The sequence below is a fragment of the Sparus aurata genome, chromosome 9, assembly GCF_900880675.1.
Source record: "Sparus aurata chromosome 9, fSpaAur1.1, whole genome shotgun sequence".
Lineage (NCBI taxonomy): Eukaryota > Metazoa > Chordata > Actinopteri > Spariformes > Sparidae > Sparus > Sparus aurata.
In genome coordinates this window covers 31,369,933-31,389,891 of record NC_044195.1, presented here as the reverse complement: position 1 = coordinate 31,389,891, position 19,959 = coordinate 31,369,933, and the positions used below count along the sequence as shown (strand labels likewise).

The 19,959-nt window shown below is 40.9% G+C and overlaps 4 protein-coding genes across 6 annotated transcripts in view; 2 read left to right on the top strand and 2 right to left on the bottom strand.

Moving 5' to 3' along the window:
- The window catches only part of LOC115587826 (symplekin-like), a 71,116-nt gene extending 60,844 nt beyond the window's left edge, over positions 1–10,272 (top strand). Inside the window, exons 1-27 of one of the 3 annotated variants that reach the window (XM_030427875.1) lie at positions 1,205–1,359; positions 1,689–1,821; positions 2,396–2,461; positions 2,661–2,714; positions 2,834–2,907; positions 3,008–3,134; positions 3,282–3,531; positions 3,628–3,798; positions 3,927–4,166; positions 4,441–4,592; positions 4,687–4,837; positions 5,047–5,266; positions 5,362–5,512; positions 5,594–5,829; positions 5,927–6,008; positions 6,084–6,197; positions 6,294–6,441; positions 6,655–6,815; positions 7,331–7,439; positions 7,562–7,662; positions 7,758–7,848; positions 7,974–8,075; positions 8,266–8,453; positions 8,564–8,740; positions 8,957–9,046; positions 9,294–9,464; positions 9,882–10,272. In XM_030427875.1, the coding sequence (XP_030283735.1) occupies positions 1,756–1,821; positions 2,396–2,461; positions 2,661–2,714; positions 2,834–2,907; positions 3,008–3,134; positions 3,282–3,531; positions 3,628–3,798; positions 3,927–4,166; positions 4,441–4,592; positions 4,687–4,837; positions 5,047–5,266; positions 5,362–5,512; positions 5,594–5,829; positions 5,927–6,008; positions 6,084–6,197; positions 6,294–6,441; positions 6,655–6,815; positions 7,331–7,439; positions 7,562–7,662; positions 7,758–7,848; positions 7,974–8,075; positions 8,266–8,453; positions 8,564–8,740; positions 8,957–9,046; positions 9,294–9,464; positions 9,882–10,055 (3,666 nt within the window). In that variant the 5' untranslated portion in view covers positions 1,205–1,359; positions 1,689–1,755 and the 3' untranslated portion in view covers positions 10,056–10,272. Of the gene's footprint in view, positions 1–1,204; positions 1,360–1,688; positions 1,822–2,395; positions 2,462–2,660; positions 2,715–2,833; positions 2,908–3,007; positions 3,135–3,281; positions 3,532–3,627; positions 3,799–3,926; positions 4,167–4,440; positions 4,593–4,686; positions 4,838–5,046; positions 5,267–5,361; positions 5,513–5,593; positions 5,830–5,926; positions 6,009–6,083; positions 6,198–6,293; positions 6,442–6,654; positions 6,816–7,330; positions 7,440–7,561; positions 7,663–7,757; positions 7,849–7,973; positions 8,076–8,265; positions 8,454–8,563; positions 8,741–8,956; positions 9,047–9,293; positions 9,465–9,881 lie in introns of those variants that run through there. The other 2 variants (XM_030427877.1, XM_030427876.1) reach the window with 2 other exon arrangements.
- Positions 10,273–10,512: 240 nt separating this feature from the next.
- Positions 10,513–13,864, top strand: LOC115587867 (mannose-1-phosphate guanyltransferase). Its single transcript, XM_030427941.1, has 8 exons — positions 10,513–10,866; positions 11,798–11,887; positions 12,044–12,123; positions 12,232–12,347; positions 12,445–12,542; positions 12,712–12,780; positions 12,865–12,923; positions 13,131–13,864. Exons 1-8 carry the CDS (start codon positions 10,675–10,677, stop codon positions 13,249–13,251), a joined length of 825 nt encoding a protein of 274 aa, XP_030283801.1. The 5' UTR covers positions 10,513–10,674; the 3' UTR covers positions 13,252–13,864.
- On the bottom strand, positions 13,264–16,234 carry LOC115587842 (asparagine synthetase domain-containing protein 1-like). The gene is given in 4 exon segments (XM_030427905.1): positions 13,264–13,710; positions 14,532–14,713; positions 14,842–15,607; positions 15,609–16,234. Coding segments are annotated over 4 exon segments (1,821 nt in total). The 3' UTR covers positions 13,264–13,463.
- Positions 16,155–17,566, bottom strand: asdurf (ASNSD1 upstream open reading frame). Its single transcript, XM_030427960.1, has 4 exons — positions 17,380–17,566; positions 17,121–17,174; positions 16,477–16,552; positions 16,155–16,296 (listed from the first exon to the last, which is right to left on the bottom strand). The coding sequence occupies exons 1-4, from the start codon at positions 17,437–17,439 to the stop codon at positions 16,256–16,258; spliced, it is 231 nt and encodes a 76-aa protein (XP_030283820.1). The 5' UTR covers positions 17,440–17,566; the 3' UTR covers positions 16,155–16,255.
- Positions 17,567–19,959: the final 2,393 nt, after the last annotated feature.

The following is a 19,959-nucleotide window of genomic DNA, read 5'->3' as shown; positions in this document are numbered from 1 at the left end:
AAAATGTGTTATACATGTAACAACACAGTTTTGGGTCACTTTTTAACACATCCTCTCTAAGAGTGTACTAGTTACTTTACAGAAAACTTTCTGCATAAGAGCCAAGGTAACACATTTTTAACTTAAAATTAAGAAAATGGAAATACTGAAGTAAAGTTAAGTTTCTCAAAATTGAACTTCAGTACAGTACTTGAGTAAATGTAATCGGTGGGTAATGTTACAGCTGGTTGAGGTAGAGCTGGTTTTAAATTATTATTATTAATTATTATTATTTTGTGTAATTAAATCTAAAACACAACATCATATTTTATACACTTGATTCCATGTTTGTGTGTGTAAACACGTTTCATCTGAAGAGTTAGTAACTAAAGTAATAGTAGTAGTGGAGTAAAAAGTAGAATATTTGCCTACAAAATGTAGTGGAGTGGAATTATGAAGTAACGGGGAAAAAAGATTCATGCTTTAATGCAATATTTGAGAAAAGGCCTTAGTACTGTTGGAATGTAATTAAGTACATTAACTCAAGTACTGTTTTAAGGTACAGTCTTTAGGTACTGGTACTTTACTCCATCTACATTTTTTTGCGACTTCATACTTCCACTCCACTAAATTGTTCCGTATTTACTAGTTACTTTACAGATTACATGCTGCATCAGAGCAAAAGTAGCACATTTTTAATCAATTTAACACTGGAGCTTATGGGTGTGTGGATGTGATTATACAGACATGTATGCATGACTATGTATCTACATATTTAGACGTGTAAGTGTTTATGTTAATTATAAAAATGTTGTTTTACGCCCACTCCTGAATAAACACAGTTGAGTTTTCTGTTTAAATTTAGTGTTTTTTGTGTTTTTTTGAGTTGCTACTTTGAGGAATCTAAAATATTAAACATATTTAGAGTTATTTCACACTTTTTTGTTCTACATAATTCCATATGTGTTCATTCATAGTTTTGATGCCTTCAGTGAGAATCTATGTATATATGAATATGAATATAATATGTTTCCGCATTCAGAAACATATAATATTAATATTTTATTCATTATATAAATCTTTTTTTATATATAAATATATATTTTAAAAATGATTTATATAATGAATATAATTTTTCTAAATGCGCTTGCGTTTGTTCGTGTGTCCAGCAGGTGGCAGCAGCTTCCGGTGTGCTGCTAGTTTAGCAACAGTAGAAGAAGAGACACCGCTCTGTCAATTAAACATGGCGGCTTCCCTGATGGCCGAGCAGAGTTATTGAACTTATCGATTACGTTAAAACTACTGCGTTATTAAGTCTGTCACACTGGTTACATTTAATCACAGCTGCTACGACAAAGTAAAGCGTCTGTTTAGCGTGAAGTAAGTATCACAAATCTGTCATTATCATGTTAAAACTGCTCCCAGGGTTAGCATAACGGTTAGCATAGGCTAGCGCGCCAGTAGAGAACAAAGTGTTTATGATTGTGACGCTCATCGTTAAAGTCTTCTAATTAATGCGCTATTACTGGTGTGTTGTGTAATTTTAACGCAAAAGTAATATCTGGCTATGATTAAGTAAATTAGTATGATAAGTAAGGTGGAGCATGCTAACACAAAGCTACCCTCACACTTGCTAACACTGTCTAAACATTGTAATCAACTGTAGCTCCAGTTAACTTGCTTGTTTACTGTGGTTATGTTTTCCACAGGTTCTTGTGTTTAATCGGATTTTGAAGACCATGTTGTCGACATTGTGAGGACACACAGAGCAGAATTATGGAGCTTTCAGCCGAGGAGGGGGAGACCCCTCATGATGCCATCGATATGACCACCAGTGAAAGGGTAAGTCAAGCTGGTTACATCCTAATGATGCACCATTTGTAAACCTGGGGTGTATACAGGTATAACAGAGACGTTGATGATGAGAATAGATAATGTTTGGGTTTGTTTAGGCATGACCTAATGTATCTGTGACATTAGCTAAATGTCCCTGGTCTCTGGCTGGTCAAGTGTTGGCCTGTTTGTGATGATGCAGCTGTCTAATTAGCAACACAATGCTGTCACGGTCAACTTAATTGCCTTAATATGTGTTTGAAAAGTCTTATTAAGGGCCCACCTGTAGTTTTTATTAAATAGTCATACTCAAAATATTTTCATGGAAGTATTGAGTCAGCAACAATGAATTCAGTTGTGATTGTTGTGTTGAAAGAAATGGAGCCCAGAATTAAATAATGTACAAAGACTTTATTTTCAAGATGGTAAATAAACTGGAAGCTTTGTTCGCTTAAGAATAAATCTCAGTAATTAGTGTTGAGCAGAAATGTTTGAAAGCAGCTCTTACACTTTTATTTGCACATGACAATAAAAATACATATTTTATATAAAGAAACGTTAATTTAATTTGCGTTTCTTCCAGGTGGTGGATCTTCTGAATCAGGCCGCCCTGATGACCACAGATGACAAGCTAACAGTGCTGAAACAGGTTGGTAGTCTCAGTTTTCACTGATGTCATCCATAAGGAAATGTCAATAAACGGCAACTTTATAACAGTTTGGGCCTTATTTTAATGCAAAATGACTGCATATATTTTGATTATACAAATACTCAAGTTTTCCATGGATATGATCCAGTTAACCATATGATAAAGAAATACTGAATCAATTAATGTTCATCATTTTCAGGTCCAGGAGCTGATTATCAATAAAGATCCTTCTCTTCTTGACAACTTCTTGGATGTAAGTAAACATGTTTGCAGCTTTCTTTACTGAAATGTTCATAAGCTATATTTATTTCTAATTATATGAACCTGATAGTAAACTAAAACCTTGCTTTGAAACTCTGTCCATCCTTGTAGGAGATGATCGCCTTTCAGACTGACAAGTCCATCGAAGTCAGAAAATTTGTCATCGGCTTCATTGAGGAAGCATGGTGAGTCATCAGACAGACAGAAGGCTTATAAATGTCATGTTTGTGAAAAGAAGTATTTCAGTTTTTTAAATATTTTCTTTGTCATCTTTTTTTTTTCCAGTAAACGAGATAATGAGCTGCTTCTCAGACTGATCGCCAATCTGAACATGCTGCTGAAGGATGACAGTGTGAACGTGGTGAAGAAAGCGATCCTCACACTCACACAGCTCTACAAAGTCACTCTGCAGGTAAACACACTTTTCTCAGCGTTCATATATTTGTGGCAATGATACTGTTGATGAGTAAATACTGTAGATCTGATGTGTTTTTTTTTAAATCACCTGTTGCCAATGATATGTGTTCAAACATTTTCTCTTCTGCCTCTTTCCTGTCAGTGGTTGGTTCGCTCTAAAGCGGTGACAGAGAGGCAGGAGGCGTGCTGGGATCTGGTCACGCAGATGAAAGGAGACGTTCTGGCTCTGCTGGACTCTGAAAACGACGGTGTTCGCACTCACGCCATCAAGTTCACAGAATCATTAATCATCACTCTGTCGCCGCGGACATCCGACTCTGACGTCCCCAAGCGGCAGGAGGGCGACACCAGCCTGGACAAAGTCCCCAAAGATCACTCGTATATTCGTTACGGTACGGTTATTAGGATTATGGATATTGGTTATTATGGTATTTTAGTCCAATCTGTTCAATCTCATCTTTTAAATCTGCTGCTGTTTGACTCGATAGACACACTGTGTGAGGAGGGAAAGAATGCACTGGAGCGGCTGCTGAAGTTCATGGTCCACCCGGCCATTTCCAGCATCAACCTCACCACAGCACTCGGCTCTCTGGCCACCATCGCCCGTCAGAGGCCGATGTTCATGTCAGAGGTGGTGCAGGCGTACGAGACGCTACATGGTGGGTGCTTCAAGCGAGTATTACCAATCACAAAACATCTTTAAAATGAGTGTTGTGATCGCCTGATGCAAAACCAAAAAATTGAGACGGATAAACACATAAACATTGTTTATCTCTAATCTTTTTAGCCAACCTGCCGCCCACTCTGGCCAAGTCTCAGGTCAGCAGCGTGAGAAAGAACCTGAAGCTGCATCTGGTGGCGGTCTTGAAGCACCCGTGCAGTCTGGAGTTCCAGGGTCAGATCAGCACCCTGCTGCTGGACCTGGGGATGCCTCAGAGTGAAATAACCCGATCTACACCTGCACCGAGAGAGCAGCGCAAAAGACCTCGTCATGAACAATACACGGAGGGGAAGAAGGTCAAGATGGGTGAGTCGCAGTCAGACGTCTTATTTGATATCTAGAACTAATCACAAGAACTTCTGGGTAGAAAAAATGTAAAAGTCTGCAAAAATGTTGTAGCTCTGTCCCATTCTGCATTCAACTCTACATTTCTGTCGATCCACAAGAGTGCCAAAGCTGTACTCTGTGTAATTATCAGGTTTAAAACACCAACATCTTTAAATTTAACGAACTAAATCTAGGGGAAATCTTGCAAGAAGTTTCATTGTTACACTCAGTATTTTTCATCCTCTGCGTTCAGAGCCAGCCCTGATTGAAGATGACGAGGACAAAGAAGAGCCAGCTCCTCTCTCGGTCCCTAAACCAGCTGCTGTTCCTGTCGCTCAGTCCGCCATCGACCTCACGGCCGAGTTCCTCCACCCGCTGCTCAACCCCGAGAACGTCGCCAACCTGGTGAGCAGCAGCAGCAGCAGCAGCAGCCGCTGTTTTACCTGTTTGTGTTTTCTCTGTGAGACGGTTCAGCTCATATTTCTGTCCTGTTTCTCAGGTGCTCATCAGCATGGTGTACCTGCCTGACGTCATGCCAGCATCCTTCCAGGCCACATACACACCTGTTGAGTCAGCAGGTACTGACGCCCAGATCAAACATCTGGCCAGGCTGATGGCAACACAGATGACAGCAGCTGGGATCGGTCCAGGTCAGTAACAAAGACATGCAGCAGAATGACTCTTTATAAAAGTTTGAGGGAAAAAAATCGCTAATGATATGATAATAAGAGGAAGATGCAAAATGTTAATTATTGTTTAATGTATTCTGATTATTTGGGGATATTTTCCATCATTAATGTTAGTTTCAGCATCAAAAATTCATCTGTATATTGAATATGTCTTTAAATAAAACCCTCAGGACTTGAGCAGTGCAAAGCCAGAGAAGACGACGCAGGCAAAGAGGAAGGCAGCGAGGACGGCCCTGGTGCTAAAGATCAGCTCATCAAGCGCAAGTTTCCAGCGGTGATGGTGGGACAGGCGATCTCTGTGGTGGGAGGTTACACAGAAAAGACTCCAGCAGAGGCGGCTCCCGCCGTCAAGAGGCTTCCTGAACCAATTCTCCCCACGACACAGACCAAGTGAGATCTGACGCTAACACAGAAACACAGCAGATAATGTTGTGAGTGTCTGTAAGTCATTTTCCTACCTGATGATTGATTTTGTTGTCTTACAGGATGGCCGGTGCGAGTGGGAGGAAAAAAGTGTTCAGGTTGTCGGATGTCGTTCAGCCGCTATCAGAGGCACAGATCGAAAAGTTGACCTCCAGAGCGGTCAAACGCATCCTGCACTCAGAGAAGTCGATCGCTCAGAGCGGCATGTCCCATGTAAGTGATGAATAATTAGTGTCAACATGCAAACAAAACAAGCGTCTGTTTCAGAGAATAACCTCTGAATCCGTGCTGCAGGTCAGAGTGAAGCTGCTCTCCAGACTCGTGACGCAGTTCGAGGGGATGATGAAAGAAGACGTGCTGGAGTTCATTCTGGACGACATCCGGACGAGGAGCGACTTGGCGTTTTCTCTCCTCTACCAGGAGTACAACAGTTACCTCAGCCAGCTGCCGTCTGGGCTGCTGGACAGCTACGACCACTGTCTGTACACGCTGCTGTCAGGCCTGCAGGAGAAGCCTGAGCAGAGGGACGGGTGAGGCAAAACACTGATTATTTCTGTAGCTGTTATTTTGACATGGGGATTCACAGCATGTTGCGGGACAGAACTGAGAGTTGATGTTCTCTTTCAGACTCTTCACAAAACTGGTGCTGGAGGCTCCCGTTATAACAGAATCAGCGCTGGAAGTGATCCGACGTTACTGTGAGGACGAGGTGAGTAACGTGACGAAGACACAGCGTTCTTCAGATATCCACAAAGCTGGTGTACTGATGTGACGTTTGTTTCAGTCTCGGGTGTATTTGGGCATGACAACACTGAAGGAGCTCATCATCAAACGTCCATCGAGGCAGTTTCAGTACCTGCACGTCCTGCTGGATCTCAGCTCACATGAAAAAGAGAAGGTGGGAACATTTCACGTCCATGTTTCAACTCACTCTCTCGGTGACTGTTGACAGGGGTTTATGTAATTTTTTCCTGTTTGTAATTTTTATTTTCAGGTGCGGACGACCGCCTTGGCTTTTCTCAAGCGTATGTATGAGAAGGACCAGCTCAGGGACTACATCGAGAAGTTTGCTCTGAACTACATGCAGCTCCTGGTCCACCCCAACCCTCCGTCTCTGCTGTTCGGAGCTGACAAAGACACAGGTCTGGAATTACATGGTCATTTATCTTACCTTACATATTATACTCTTTTTTCAGTCCATGATTGTTTTGTGAAATGAAGAAAATAAACATTTCTCATGAACTTCTCCTGCTTGAATTTTTGCTTCCAACCAAAGAAACACAAATCAGAAACTTCTTCATTCCTGGTCCACTCCTGTAGCCTCAGCGTGTTGTGTTTTTGTGTGTTGTTGACAGAGGTGGCTGCTCCCTGGACTGAAGACACAGTGAGACAGTGTCTCTTCCTCTACCTGTCTCTGCTGCCTCTCAACCACCGGCTGGTCCACGAGCTGGCTTCTGTCTACACCGAGGCCATCGCTGACATCAAGCGCAGCGTGCTGAGAGCGATAGAGCAGCCTGTGAGTCCTCGCTTTGAGAAAGCTCAATTCTTTATTCTACTGAATGGAGCACGCTGTAGTTTTGGGGAAGAAATTTTAATGAGAAGAAAAAGATCTTCAATGACAGTTTTTTTATGCCTAAATAAACAAACTGTTTTCACAACATGTTTCTGTGTGTATAACAGATGTTGTGATTTGATGCCTGGAAAGCCTCACATGATAAAACCTACGGAGAACAAACTCCGGACTATTGGACTAAACTTTTATCTATTTCTTCATGTGTTTTGAACCAGTTTGACCACAACAGAGGGTAAAGTAGAGCAGACAGGTGCAGCAAAGTAAACAGACAAGTCAACACAGCTGCAGTCTCTAATGTGCGGTGACATGTCATGTTCTGTGATGTAAAAACTGTAGTTTCAGGTCATGCTCGCATAAAGTTCAACAGAATCATGAGGAGACTCCATTTAACCCAATTTAAGCTCTGCTCCTTTTGAGTTGTGTTATATTTACAAGCTATTTTGACTATTTTTCCGCAGATCCGTGGGATGGGGATGAACTCTCCGGAGCTGCTGCTGTTGGTTGAAAACTGTCCTAAAGGTGCCGAGACTTTAGTGACACGCTGTCTGCACATTCTGACAGATAAAGGTAAAAAACAAAGTGAAACAGTGGAACACGTCACCTCTCATCCGTACAACATTGAACAATAGCACCAAAGAATCAAGGTCCAGAAAATGAGAAGTCTTGATGTGTTACTGTCGTCCTCTCAGTGCCTCCGTCTCCAGAGCTGGTGGAGAGAGTCAGAGATCTTTACCACAAACGAGTGCCAGATGTTCGCTTCCTGATTCCAGTTATAAACGGACTAGAAAAGGTAACATGTCTCCTGACTTATCTTATTAACACTTGATAATCATAATTATATCATTTTAGTAACTTAACATTTTGTTGTTTCTTTTCCTCATCTAGAACGAAGTCATCCAGGCTCTCCCCAAACTCATCAAACTCAACCCGATTGTAGTGAAGGAGGTGTTCAACCGTCTCCTCGGCACTCAGCACAGTAAGAAGCTGTTGGATGTCATGCTGTTATTTTGAAGGATGAGCTTTATGGTCGGCTTCTGTCGAAGATTGTTTCACGTGAACAACTCTGATGTTTTCTCGCTGTTGTCTTTCTTTGTCTTCCAGGTGAGGGAAGTTCATCGGTGTCCCCTCTGACTCCAGGAGATCTGCTGATCGCTTTACACAACATCGACTCAACCAAATGTGACATGAAGTCGATCATTAAAGGTCAGTGCTCAAGTTAATGTGGCACGTCAGGGTGAACCAAAGGCCAAAATGACAAACAAAATCCGAACTATCTCCCCAGTTAAAACTTTCTAAACTTAAACAGAAAAAGAAAGCTGTGATCAGTGGTAATTCGATCAATCGCACGTATGTCTGACAGCCGGTCATAACATGTTCTTTGTTTGTGCGGCAGCTACCAACCTCTGCTTCGGGGAGAGGAACGTGTACACGTCTGAGGTTCTGGCAGTGGTGATGCAGCAGCTGATGGAGCAGAGTCCTCTCCCCATGCTGCTCATGCGCACCGTCATCCAGTCCCTCACCATGTACCCCCGACTGGGAGGCTTCGTCATGAACATCCTGTCACGTCTCATCGTCAAGCAGGTCAGTACCAAACTCCAGACAAATATTCCTGGTTTTTCCAGACATTGACAGGTTCATACAGTCTTTTGGAAAATACTTCATTTTAAATATATATCAACATGTCCCTGCAGGTGTGGAAGTATCCTAAAGTGTGGGAGGGATTCGTAAAGTGCTGTCAGAGGACGAAGCCTCAGTCGTACAGCGTCCTCCTGCAGCTGCCGCCCGCTCAGCTGACCAGCGTGTTTGAACGCTGCCCAGAGATGAGAGAGCCTCTTCTGCAGCACGTCCACTCGTTCACACCTCATCAGGTGAGAGCTGTTTACAAGATCAATCAACCTCATTTACAGTCAAATCAAATCAAATCAAATCAAATCAATTTTATTTATATAGCCCAAAATCACAATCACATTGCCTCAGTGGGCTTTACAATCTGTACAGTGAACAACATCCTCTGTCCTTAGACCCTCGATTCCTCACTTCTGATTTCATGATGTACCAACTGTTTGTGTTTTTCTGTGTAACAGCAAGCTCACATCCCGGCCTCCATCATGTTGGTCCTGGAGGGAGAGAAAAAACCAGAACCGAAACCCGTGGAGCCGGTCGTGGAGAAAGAGGTAACTGATGAAGAGGCCTGATACACACTGTTTGCTGTCTTAAACTCTCTTAAAACGCTGTGCAAACCCTGAATCTTGTCTTTCCAACAATGCTGGGTCATTCAATGCTTCCCGTGCAGCAAATTCTAACCCTAACCTAATAAAGTCATTTATCTAGGTCCACATTTTTGATATGATAAAGATCATAAATGGAAAAGGTTGTTTTTCAAGTTATTGTCATCTCCTCCTTTTCTCTTAAATCATCCAGATGGAACCAGATCCTGCGCCAGCTGAAGAAGAAGCTCCCGCTGCAGAGCTGCCAGAGTCAGAGACGGAGGTCCTGCAACATGCAGCCGACAAGAAAGATGACGAAGAACCGATGGAGCAAGAAGAGTCTGAACCGGTGATTGAGGAGGAAGCTGCTGAACCTGTTTCACAGGTGAGACACATTTAAAACAGACGTGTTATTAATGATTATTATGAGCTAACCAGTACTTGTTGTGGACAAATCAGCCAGTGTACACTCTTCTGGTTGCAGCCTTTGTGTTACAAGCGCCCTCCTGTGGTGTTGAGAGGATGATACACTGAGGGACTACACTTTATAGTTTAATAAGATGTTCAGATTATTTTTTAACACATTTTTGTTATACATCTTACTCCATCATTTGTTAATAATACCACGTCAGTATAGAAACATATTATATGCATGTTTTATTTTACAGTCCAGCCCATTCATCAGACTGTTTTTTGTTTGTCCAGCACCGTCCAGAAGGTGTCGTGTGTCTGCCTGAGAACATGTGATCATAACAGAACCAAAAAGGTTTTGCCCTGAAAGCTAATTGTTGTCTCTCTTCAGGAGGACGAGACAACGAGAGAAGAAGAAGAGACATCATCACCTCAACCAGAACCAGTGGAGGAAGAGATGGAGACGACTCAACCTGAACCTTCAGAGGACCAGGAGCCAGAAAAAGACGCTGAAGCTGACGTAGCAGCACCCGATACAGGAAGCGGCAGCGAAGACGTAGAGTGACCGCTCAGAACAAATGCACTCAAAGAAATAAATGAACATTTCTCTCCTCTGCAAACATCCCACAGATTTATTGCTAATAAATATGTCTTAGTTTTTTTTGTATTTGTAGAAAACAGATTTTGATTGAAAAAAAAAAACAGGTATCTTTGTTAATGAATGAAATTTCAAATGCGTTCCTGTTGTAATGAGTTGGCAAATAAATCTACAAAACATGGTTTCACTGTCTGCTTCAGTTGTGTTTGTTCCTCTTCCACCTTTTTGTCTGAAACATTACAGATAGCTGTGTTTGGGTTGTGACTTCCAGGTGTGATCAGTAGTCAGAAAATGTCAATATTTAACTTTTAATGTGAAATCACCGGAAAAAGCCTTACTTTTATTTTGAAAATCGTAACCGGAAGCGTTTTAATTCCGACGCTCCTCTGTGATCTCGCGTAGCTGGACTTTTGACCGTTGCCCGGTGGGTAATCTCGCGAGATGAGTCAGGATCTGGTTAGTTATCGGAACGTTTGCTAACTTTTCTGTCCTACGTGTTTTTATCTTGTTAACCGTCAATAAAGCTAACAGTGCTAACAAAGCTAACACAGCTAACAAGTGAGCGTCGTGTCGGTCCAGACTTTAAATGAAGGCTGTAATTCTCGCCGCCGGTTATGGGACCAGGCTCCAGAGGGACGTGTTGGCTGACAGCAGCGGGAGGTTCGCTCACCTGGCCGGTACCGCCAAGCCTCTGCTGCCGGTGGGACGGTGTGCTCTGGTCTCTCACTGGGTCCAAGCTCTGACCGCCTCCGGCTGTGTGGACTCCATCTATGTTGTCGTAGGTAACTTTAGTGACTGACAGCTACAATAGTCACTCAAATCTAAATTAAAATAGATGTTAATGATTATTTTTTTGTCACCAAAACTATGACCAGTTGTTAATATAATGCTGCCTCTACATTAACAATGATCTTTGAATTTTGAGTTGCTTTTTTCTAGTTGTTTACTTTACACTTGCACGTAGCTGTTGGCAAAAATGTAGATTAACTCACCTTGATAACCATGTTCCTAATTAAAACATATCTCTGCACAGGACCACGTACATAGACTACATACATTTATACTTATCTGAAGTGCTCGAGCAAGATAAAGATGATTTGTACAAAAGTCAGTCTTTAATGTGTCAAAAAATGTTCTTGAAAAGTTCTTTAAAAGCATTAAATTGAAGTTGAAAATATTAAAATATTTGCATGTTATTGCATCAATAATAATAGTGTAAAATAATCATTACACTCTTAAATGAGCAATAATGTATTATGATTACTAGTTTGAGCATATTTTGCATATAAACTTTGTGTCCAGTACAAATGTTTATGTAGTAAAAAATCATGGCAGACGTCTCAAATATAACCACAGCCTGATGGTTAATAGATTACTTGTCAACTATTACATTAATCGCAATCTATATTGATAGTTTTGGTAGATTTTTTTTTACAAGCAATTCTCTGATTCCAACTTCTTAAATGTGAGAATGTTCTGGTTTCTTTTCTTCCTCCATGACAGTAAACTGAATATCTTCCGGTTGTGAACAAAACAAGACATTTGAGGATGACATCTTGGGCTTTAGGAAACACTGATCGACATTTTTTTTTTGACATTTTATAGTGAAAACAACAAATTGTTTAATTGAGAAAATAAAGTTTAAACCTGAACTGAGAATAACGACCCTCTCTGCTCCTGTTAATCTCTTCCTGTTGTTCTCTCCACAGACTAACGCAGTTTATCACGCTGCATTTGAGGAGTGGGCGTCAAATTTCACAAATGTCAAGATTCTTAATGATCAGACAACAACCAACGAGGTAAACGCAACTTTACAACAATTGTTTTTACAACTTATCGTCTTTTTATACCATCCTCTGGCTCAGTAACTCAGATTCAAGTACAGTAAAGCAAGCTTGTACTTTGCTGATTATGATTAAATCTCTTCATTAAGTCAACTTTCTTCCTTCCATCAGGGGCGTCTTGGTGCTGTGGCCTGTCTGCAACTAGCAGTGAAGCACTTCAAGATAGACGACCATGTCTTGGTGATTGGGGGGTGAGTTCACTGAGTTAACATGATCAATATGACGTCACAGAGATGTTGTTTTAGCTGTGAATTCAAGGTCTGTTTCTCCAACTGATGCAGCTTCTTTTCCATCCACAGTGACACCCTGTTCAAAGAAGATTTCAGCCTCAGTAAAGTGAAAGAGACGTTTTCTAACCACCAGGCGAAGTGTGAGGACAGCTGCCTGGTGCTGTCGTACCAGTGCAAAGATGAGGGTGAGTTTAAAAAAGCAGACAGAGAAGAAATCAGGCTTCAAGTTTAACCTTACAGAAGCTGTTAACTGTTTTTTGTTCTGTTCGTGTGTCTTTATAGAAACTCGTAAATATGGAATATTGGAAGTAGACGGTGACCTGCGCGTCCTCTGTATGAAGGAGAAACCTCTTCCTACTGAGACGAAGTCGAGGAGAGCTGTAAGTTCACCACAAACACTGAACAAAGCTCATTGGTTCAAAAGATAAGGTTGAGGTCTTGACAGGCTTCCAATCGACATGTTACATGATGCCCAACAAACACAGTCCATGTGTTCACACTTCATACCTGATGATCAAACTTTCAGCTAATAACTTTTTTGTTTTTCAGTGTCCCTGTTTCTACGTGTTTTCGAAGAACAGCCTTCCTCTGCTGGACACTTTCATCGAGGAAAAGAAGGTACATTTGTCAAGTCCTACATGTGATGTGAATTCAGACCCAGTTGTGTTTTTATTTAATTTTCACAACTTTTCACTTCCTCAGGAGGCTCCGATTGAAGAGAAAGATGCTCCAGGAAACTTTGTGTCTTGGCTCATTCCAAGGTAAGTTCTGCTGGACCCTCGAGAGGCTGCAGGCCAGGTTTCACTCAGGAAATAATATTGTAATCCTGCTTTGTGACAGGCAGATGGTCATTTTTCACACATGTAAAGTGATGAAAATACTCAGCTGAAACTAAGATTCTTTGAGTTTAATCTGTTTGTGTATTTCGTAATAAATAGAATTGTTTTCGTTGTTTCTTTGTCTTTCAGGAAGCCGGTTTACGTCTATCAGATCTCTGGCCGGTTCGATGTTGGAAACCTTCCTTCTTATATTGAATGTGATCTTTACTTCAGAGAACAACTTCAGGATGTTGAGTCTTACATGGTGTAGAGGACACACAGATGGACAAAACCACCATATTTATTGTGGCGTGTTTAAAAAAGTACAAGATGAGCACAAAGACAATCAAATGATCAGCTTCAAGAATCTCTAACAGCAAATCAAGAATTTTAACTGTAAATATTAATTGTACATCATTTTATAAGTAATATTTTTCTATTAAAATGATTTTTATATTCTTTCATTATAACCAACGATTTTGTCTATCCGGTGAGGAGTCTTGTGCATTTGTCTGAGGCCTTTTCTCGTTTGTCCTCCATCTTTGCGATGCGGGAGCCGAACTGCATGGCTCTCTTGGGCAGGACAGCTGATTGGCCAAGGCCGAGCTGCTTCGCCGCCAGTCTCAGGAGGAGTTTCTCCCCGACGCCTCGAGGGAGTGACAGATCTGCTTTGTCCCACACGGGAAGAGAGTTCAAGTAGCTCACCACGTCCTCGTCCAAGTAGGGAAATCTGCAGTCAAGAGTTGGATCAGTTCAAGACTAATGTGGAGGTGAAAGGATGTTCATCTGTCATTGGACATACTGTAAACAAACAGACCTCACTTTGGCCTTAAAATAAAAACTTTCCTGATTTGGACAGAAACAAATAAATGTCATCAAAGGAACTTCTTCTGATATCTGAAATCTTTTAGCCTCAAAAGAAAAAGTTGATTCCTAAAACTTAATTTCTCTTCTTGCTCTGTTCCATCAGACAGATCTCACTATTTGACAAGATGAAGTCTGTCACAGTTTATTTCAAGATATTATATGTCAGAGCGTGGTTAATGTTCCTTCACTGGCATGATGGGCTTCTTTAACAGAAAACATCTCAACATGTTACAGCTAAAAAAACACAAGTATGAATAATGAAATGAATGATGGCTGAATTCCATGTAGCAGCTTCAGTTTCAGAGTCCTGGCGTTGTTCATGCTGGCTCGATGTCACAATGCCAAGACTAAAGAAAGGAGCATACTCCACACAAAGGAGGGATTTACTGTTTTTTGGAATCTGCTTCCACGTATTATGACTCCTCGCCTGCAGGCAATATGTTTTTGTGTTGTAAATCCATCTGCCTAATTCTCATAAGGCTCTCAAAACCATATTGAGGGAATTTGACAGATTGTTACAGACCTGGATTGTATTTACGACAGTGCTGTTGTATTCAGGACCTACTGGGGGCGCCAGATCACACAAAATGCAAATTTTGCTTTGAAAATAACCAAATACCTTTTGCGTTTAACCATAGCATATAGACATCATCCAATCACATCAGGCTCTGGTATCACACTCACCTCGCCTCTTTCCCGTGGTCTCCGATCACTCGGTCATCTCGGCCCAAATTCCTGGAGGAGATCCTGCCCAGCTCCATGGCCAGTTCCTGAATCAGTCCCTCAAATCCAGACGTCTTAAATCGGACTCTGTGTCTGGAGTAACCTGCTAGCTGCTCGTCCGCTCCGATTCCTGTCAGAATTACCTGCAGTCACAGAGGAGAAACAGAAAAATAGCTCAATGTAGAACCTTTTTTTGTTTGGTTTGTGATCAAATCTTCTGGATTGAACAATAAGGTAAATAAAGCACAGAAGTCTGATGTTTGTATTCCACCTTTGCTGAGGATGTGAAGGCCCTCTGGTCGCAGTCCTCCATGATGATCCCTGCCCCTCTCGCTGCGAACCACACGGCACATCCGATACTGTCATCCAGCACCGTATCCAGCGGGTAAACCAAATGACAGATCCGTTCCTCGCGCATTTTCTGCAGCTCCTCCTGCGTCACGTTAATTTCAACAAAATTCCACTTTCTCTCAGGATTCAAGTCTTGTAATTCCTTGAGCCCGGCTTTTCCTGTAATTCTGTCTGGAACATCAAACGGACTGGATGTCCGAGAGTCAGCTGCGTCAGTTTTTGGCTTATTATTGTGTTTTTTGTGTTTGTTTGCAGACTCCTTCTGCTTCTTTGGCTCCTGGAGTTTAAACGCTACATTGAGAAGGTCTATTGGCTGATGAGCAGGTATGTGACGGTCAGCTAAAGCAGCCAGGATCATTGAATCGATCCCCCCTGAGAAAAGTAAAGCAACACTCGCCTGCTCATCAGGAAGGGAGACATCTTGTTCCCTGAGTGGCAGAGCCTGAACTCGTCGCCTTACAGCCTCACTGAGAACATCAATAAGTCGGTTCACCTCATTATTTTTGTCTTTGCTTGCAAACAGCTGCTCCAGATCTTTAACACATGAGTTTTGATGATCTTCTGTCTCATTTAACGATGTCGGGATGGTTGTATTCAGAGGAAGCACAGGTGTGGGGAGAAAGAGGCCGGACTGATTCATCACAGCAGTGCAGCCGCTGGGAACAGATCCTAATATGGTTTCACAGCAGCTCGAGACTTCATTCAGTTCCTCCATCAGCCCAGGGATAAACCTCAAACATCACAGATCCGGATTCTGCAGTCGCATTCAGGTCAATCCTGTACACACCAGCAGCTGGGACTTCCTGCCAAACTGCCTGATCAGATCCAGAACCACGGGCTGCCACAGAAGTCAGAGTCAAGGCGTTCAGCTCTGTATCAAATCTCCACAACAAACTCCGTCTGCCAAAGAAGTCTCTCCCAAACCAGAGGTAATCTCCAGCCTTCTGGTAGTAAACAAACCCCCACGGTCCTCGTATAGAGGACAGAACTGATAGAATCTCTGAAGGGCTGCTGCAGGTTGACAACCGCTGCGAGACAACAGTGGTGTCATTTTCCTCTTGCTTCACTGGAAGACCTCCGAAAATCTCCCCGTTCCACTCGAGCACATTCCCAGCGTTGTCCTCAACCGGCTGAGGTGTTAGAAGGCCTCTCATGTGAAGGACGTGAGCAGAGAATAAACACTGATAACAGGAACCTCTAACTGTGAGGTCCTGGCTCAGGTTGGGTCCTCTTCTCTTCAAATGTTCATGAACTGTTTTGTCCCTCTCAAACTGAGAGGGCGTTAAAGTCAACAGACAAAAGATGCCGCACATTGTTAAGGGTGAAGGTCGGTCTTACAAATCCTGCAGCTCCTTTTTCATGATATCCAGCTCCTCTGTAGACAGAAAATACATATCGGTATATTTAAAGTGATTATGTTTTATATTGTTACTATAGTGTTAATTTTCATGACATAGATGTTGTGTTGTCTTCTGCACACGGACTACAGGTGTAAATTAACTTATTGCTAACTCTGATAAGCTCTTTTTCATCATGTTTGCAGCTCTCAACTCACTTTTGCACGAACTCAGTGTCTGACTTCTGTCTCCTAGGAAGAAGACGTTGCTGTTCCTCTGCTGGATGTAAACTTTCTGAGAAAAAATAAATACAAAATGTGCATTAATACACACAAAGATACACAAACTGCTGAGGGAGGAAAGGAAGCAAAAGAAAACAACAAGAGCTTGGATATTCTTTTGATTATTTTACCTCAAACTAGACAATTAACAAACAACAATGTTATGGAGTAATATGTATATTTATCTCAAATTTTACATATCAATTAATGCTCACAATTTATGTTTAATGTGATATGTTGGTGCATTTATTGACATATTTGTCTATTTTTTTATTTGGCAGTTTAAGTCCTTTACACATATTCATAATTGCGAAAGCATAATAAATGAATATTTGAATTTCTGGTAAATGTTGGATGTTTCCTTAATTATTCTTTGTTAATTTTTTTTCTTCTCTTACGTTTCTTTTACCTTTTCAACAATTTAATTGACTCACTATCTTTCTGTTTTATAATTCATCATTTATTTGTATATATTACCAAACTCTGCAGCCTTTATGATGACCAACGTGTTTGTTGTTCTCCCTGTATTACATTAATTCAATTACATTCTTTCAATAAAGTTAAATAAGACCAAAACTCACTCTGGTTTTCTTCAGGTTGGAGAGCTCGTCCAGCACAATCTTCTGCTCCTTTATCTGAAAAGTTAACAACGAGAATCAAGTCACCGAGCTGATAAAATTATAAATAATTCAGGCAACAATTTCAGGACGAAAAGAGTCATTAACACTGAAACATAAACGTATATTTGTACCCCACAATCAGATTTGCTAAGCTAGCTACACGTTCACCGGCTAATGTTTGTTGCTAACGTTGGCGCTACGAACGCTTAAACCTTTTTACCTTTTTGTTGAGTTCCTCCTTCAGTGCAGACTGTCCCTCAAATGTCTCGTCAGAAGACATGTTGGCCGAAAAAACGTAGATAAATAAAGTTCAGAGTTAATACTCGTGTAGGTGAAGCTAGCTAACGTCAGTGTAAACACCGTGCACGTCCGACAGCCTGGAAAGCACTTCCGGGTACGGAGGGCTGAACCGTGTGACGTCACCGCCCCCTGCAGGTCGGCGGTGGACACTACAGTATTTATTATTTTCAGCTTCTAGATCCCAATTTCACATATTTAGATAAAGTGTGTGTGAAAAATTAAAATTAAAATAGAAAATTAGAATTGTATTAGTATTAAATGCGTGATTACATCATCATTAAAACAAAAGATAAGGTCTCTTCAGGAGGCTAAAGTTAAGATATACAGGAGGCACAAGTTTATTTTTTCATAATTTTTTTAATAAACTGCACATGTCAAACTATTTGATGATTTAAAACTCATATAAAAAAGTAAATAACGACAAAGGGCGACCACAAATGAGGCAGCAGTGATGATGGCAGTAACATAATCAATATTTATGAGATGTGCCTTTTCCTCATTTTTTTCTTTATTACAGTTTAAGAGTCCAAAAATAACAATACAATAACAATGCAAGATCTTGTAAAAAAAAAAAAAAAAAAAAAAAAAAAGGATCAGTATTAAATTAGGAAACATTTCTCTATATTTTCATAGTTTTCACAGTTTCAGGTTGAGCTGTGCAGAACGTGCAGTTTATATTTATATCACAGTTAATCACTTGAGGAAATGCTTTGAAGGGAAAGTAATGATAGAAGTATTCAGATTCTTTACTCAGGTACTCATGTGGTAGTACTAATACCACACTGTGAAAAAACTCCATTACATACAAACGTCCTGCATTGAAAACCTTATTTAACTACTTCAGAGATGAGTTGTGTAGAAACCAGCTCGCTCTTATCTTTGTGACGACGTGTTTTCCAGCATGTCCAGGAGGATTTAGTTTATTTATCTTGAGCAATAGGAGAATTTTATCAACACATAAAGGAACATGTTATCTGTCAGTTTATCACAAACATTCAAACACACATGTGGTATTTCACTTCTTTTTCTTGTTAGTTATCTGTCTACACAGTTGTTTTACTTTTAGACAACGTGATCAGAGTCAGTGTCAGCTCCTGTTTCATCCTGTTCGAAGTCACACGGCAAGAATAATTTTTTTCCTGTCGGTTCAAGTCATATGGATTTAGTTCTCATGTTTCTGCTTCCAACATGGGGGAAAACTGACTCAGCCGATAAGAGAAATGAGGAAATGAACCCTCCTGTGGTCAAGACGAGGCCGCTGGAAGTAAAATATGGAAGCGACTGAGAGTTCGCTGAGTCATTTCAGAACAATAAAGGTTCACTCCGCAGTTTTAGGGAAGACTTTTTAATCCAAAGAGAAATTTCTTTATTGAATGATTTTTTTTTTTGCCTAAACAAACCAAATTAACAAACTCTCTTTGTTTTTCATCACTGAATAAGCAAACTGACATTAAAGGACACAATTTGTTGTATAAGTTAGTTAATTAGTTATTAATCTCACATCAACAGATATTTGACCTCATCAGTAGCATCCTGCAAACATCTGTGCTTAAAAAGAACAGTTTTTATGTCTTTCTTTCACCTAAAACAAATGTGCTTTTATGTTGTATTTCTAGAAAGGATTAAAAAAAACAAATGTAACATATTAATAATTATGAACTCTCGAGGTGCTGGCAGGTGGATTTTTTAACCTCCGGAGAAAGCCAGGCTAGCTGTTTCCCCTTGTTTCCACTCTTTGTGCTAAGCTAGGCTAAATATCTCCTGGCTTTAGAAACTCTTGTTCCTTCTGAAAATATATATTTGTGTTAAAGATATAATATGTAACATTTCTGCATCAAAATGTTGTTATATATTTAGTTGAGTTGTGATTAGTTGGTCACTTTAGCAGCTGGAGGACAACATCTAGTTACCAAAGTATAAATCAAGAATGTGGCTCTATATTTTTATGTTGACCAACACACAAAGTCTAAAAAGTGTTGCCATAAACACCTGAGCCTGATGGGAGTGTAGTTTTTTAACAGATATTTTGTCAGAAACCAAAGAATTCAATTAAATCTATTATTAATCATCTGATAATGATTAAAATCTGAACCAGAAAGTCAAAACAAAACATCCAATATCTGCTGAGTCTTGTCATAAATGGTGGGAATCAAACCAACAACCCTCCAGTCCCATGACATTATTCATCTTGACCTGAGCCTCGTCGTCCCATCGGTGGTCAACAACCGCAGAAGATAAATGACGGTGAAGAGGATGATGAAACAAACGTTGATCTTTGTCCGGCGGTCGGTCAAGCACCTTTCAGAGCTGCTGCAGTGTGATGGACAAACACACCTGTCTGAGGTCTCACGTTGGGCCGCTGCCCGCTGAGCTGCAACGTTATATTGATCTGAAACAGCTGTCAGGTGTTTACTGTTTCATTCCCTGGAAACACGGGTTGTCATTTTGGGGAAAGGTGGCCAGACAGTGACCTTTGATGTTTATCGTTCTCTGTTGAAGC

Bases quoted from the DNA above. Each gene is read 5' to 3' on its own strand.
- LOC115587867 (XM_030427941.1), top strand. From the start codon at position 10,675: ATGAAGGCTGTAATTCTCGCCGCCGGTTATGGGACCAGGCTCCAGAGG. The intron at 11,888-12,043 runs GTAAACGCAACT...TCCTTCCATCAG, and splicing joins ATCAGACAACAACCAACGAG to GGGCGTCTTGGTGCTGTGGC. The intron at 12,924-13,130 runs GTAAGTTCTGCT...TTTGTCTTTCAG, and splicing joins GTGTCTTGGCTCATTCCAAG to GAAGCCGGTTTACGTCTATC.
- asdurf (XM_030427960.1), bottom strand. From the start codon at position 17,439: ATGTCTTCTGACGAGACATTTGAGGGACAGTCTGCACTGAAGGAGGAA. The intron at 17,175-17,379 runs GTAAAAAGGTTT...TTAACTTTTCAG, and splicing joins AGGAGGAACTCAACAAAAAG to ATAAAGGAGCAGAAGATTGT. The intron at 16,297-16,476 runs GTGAGTTGAGAG...TTCTGTCTACAG, and splicing joins GACACTGAGTTCGTGCAAAA to AGGAGCTGGATATCATGAAA.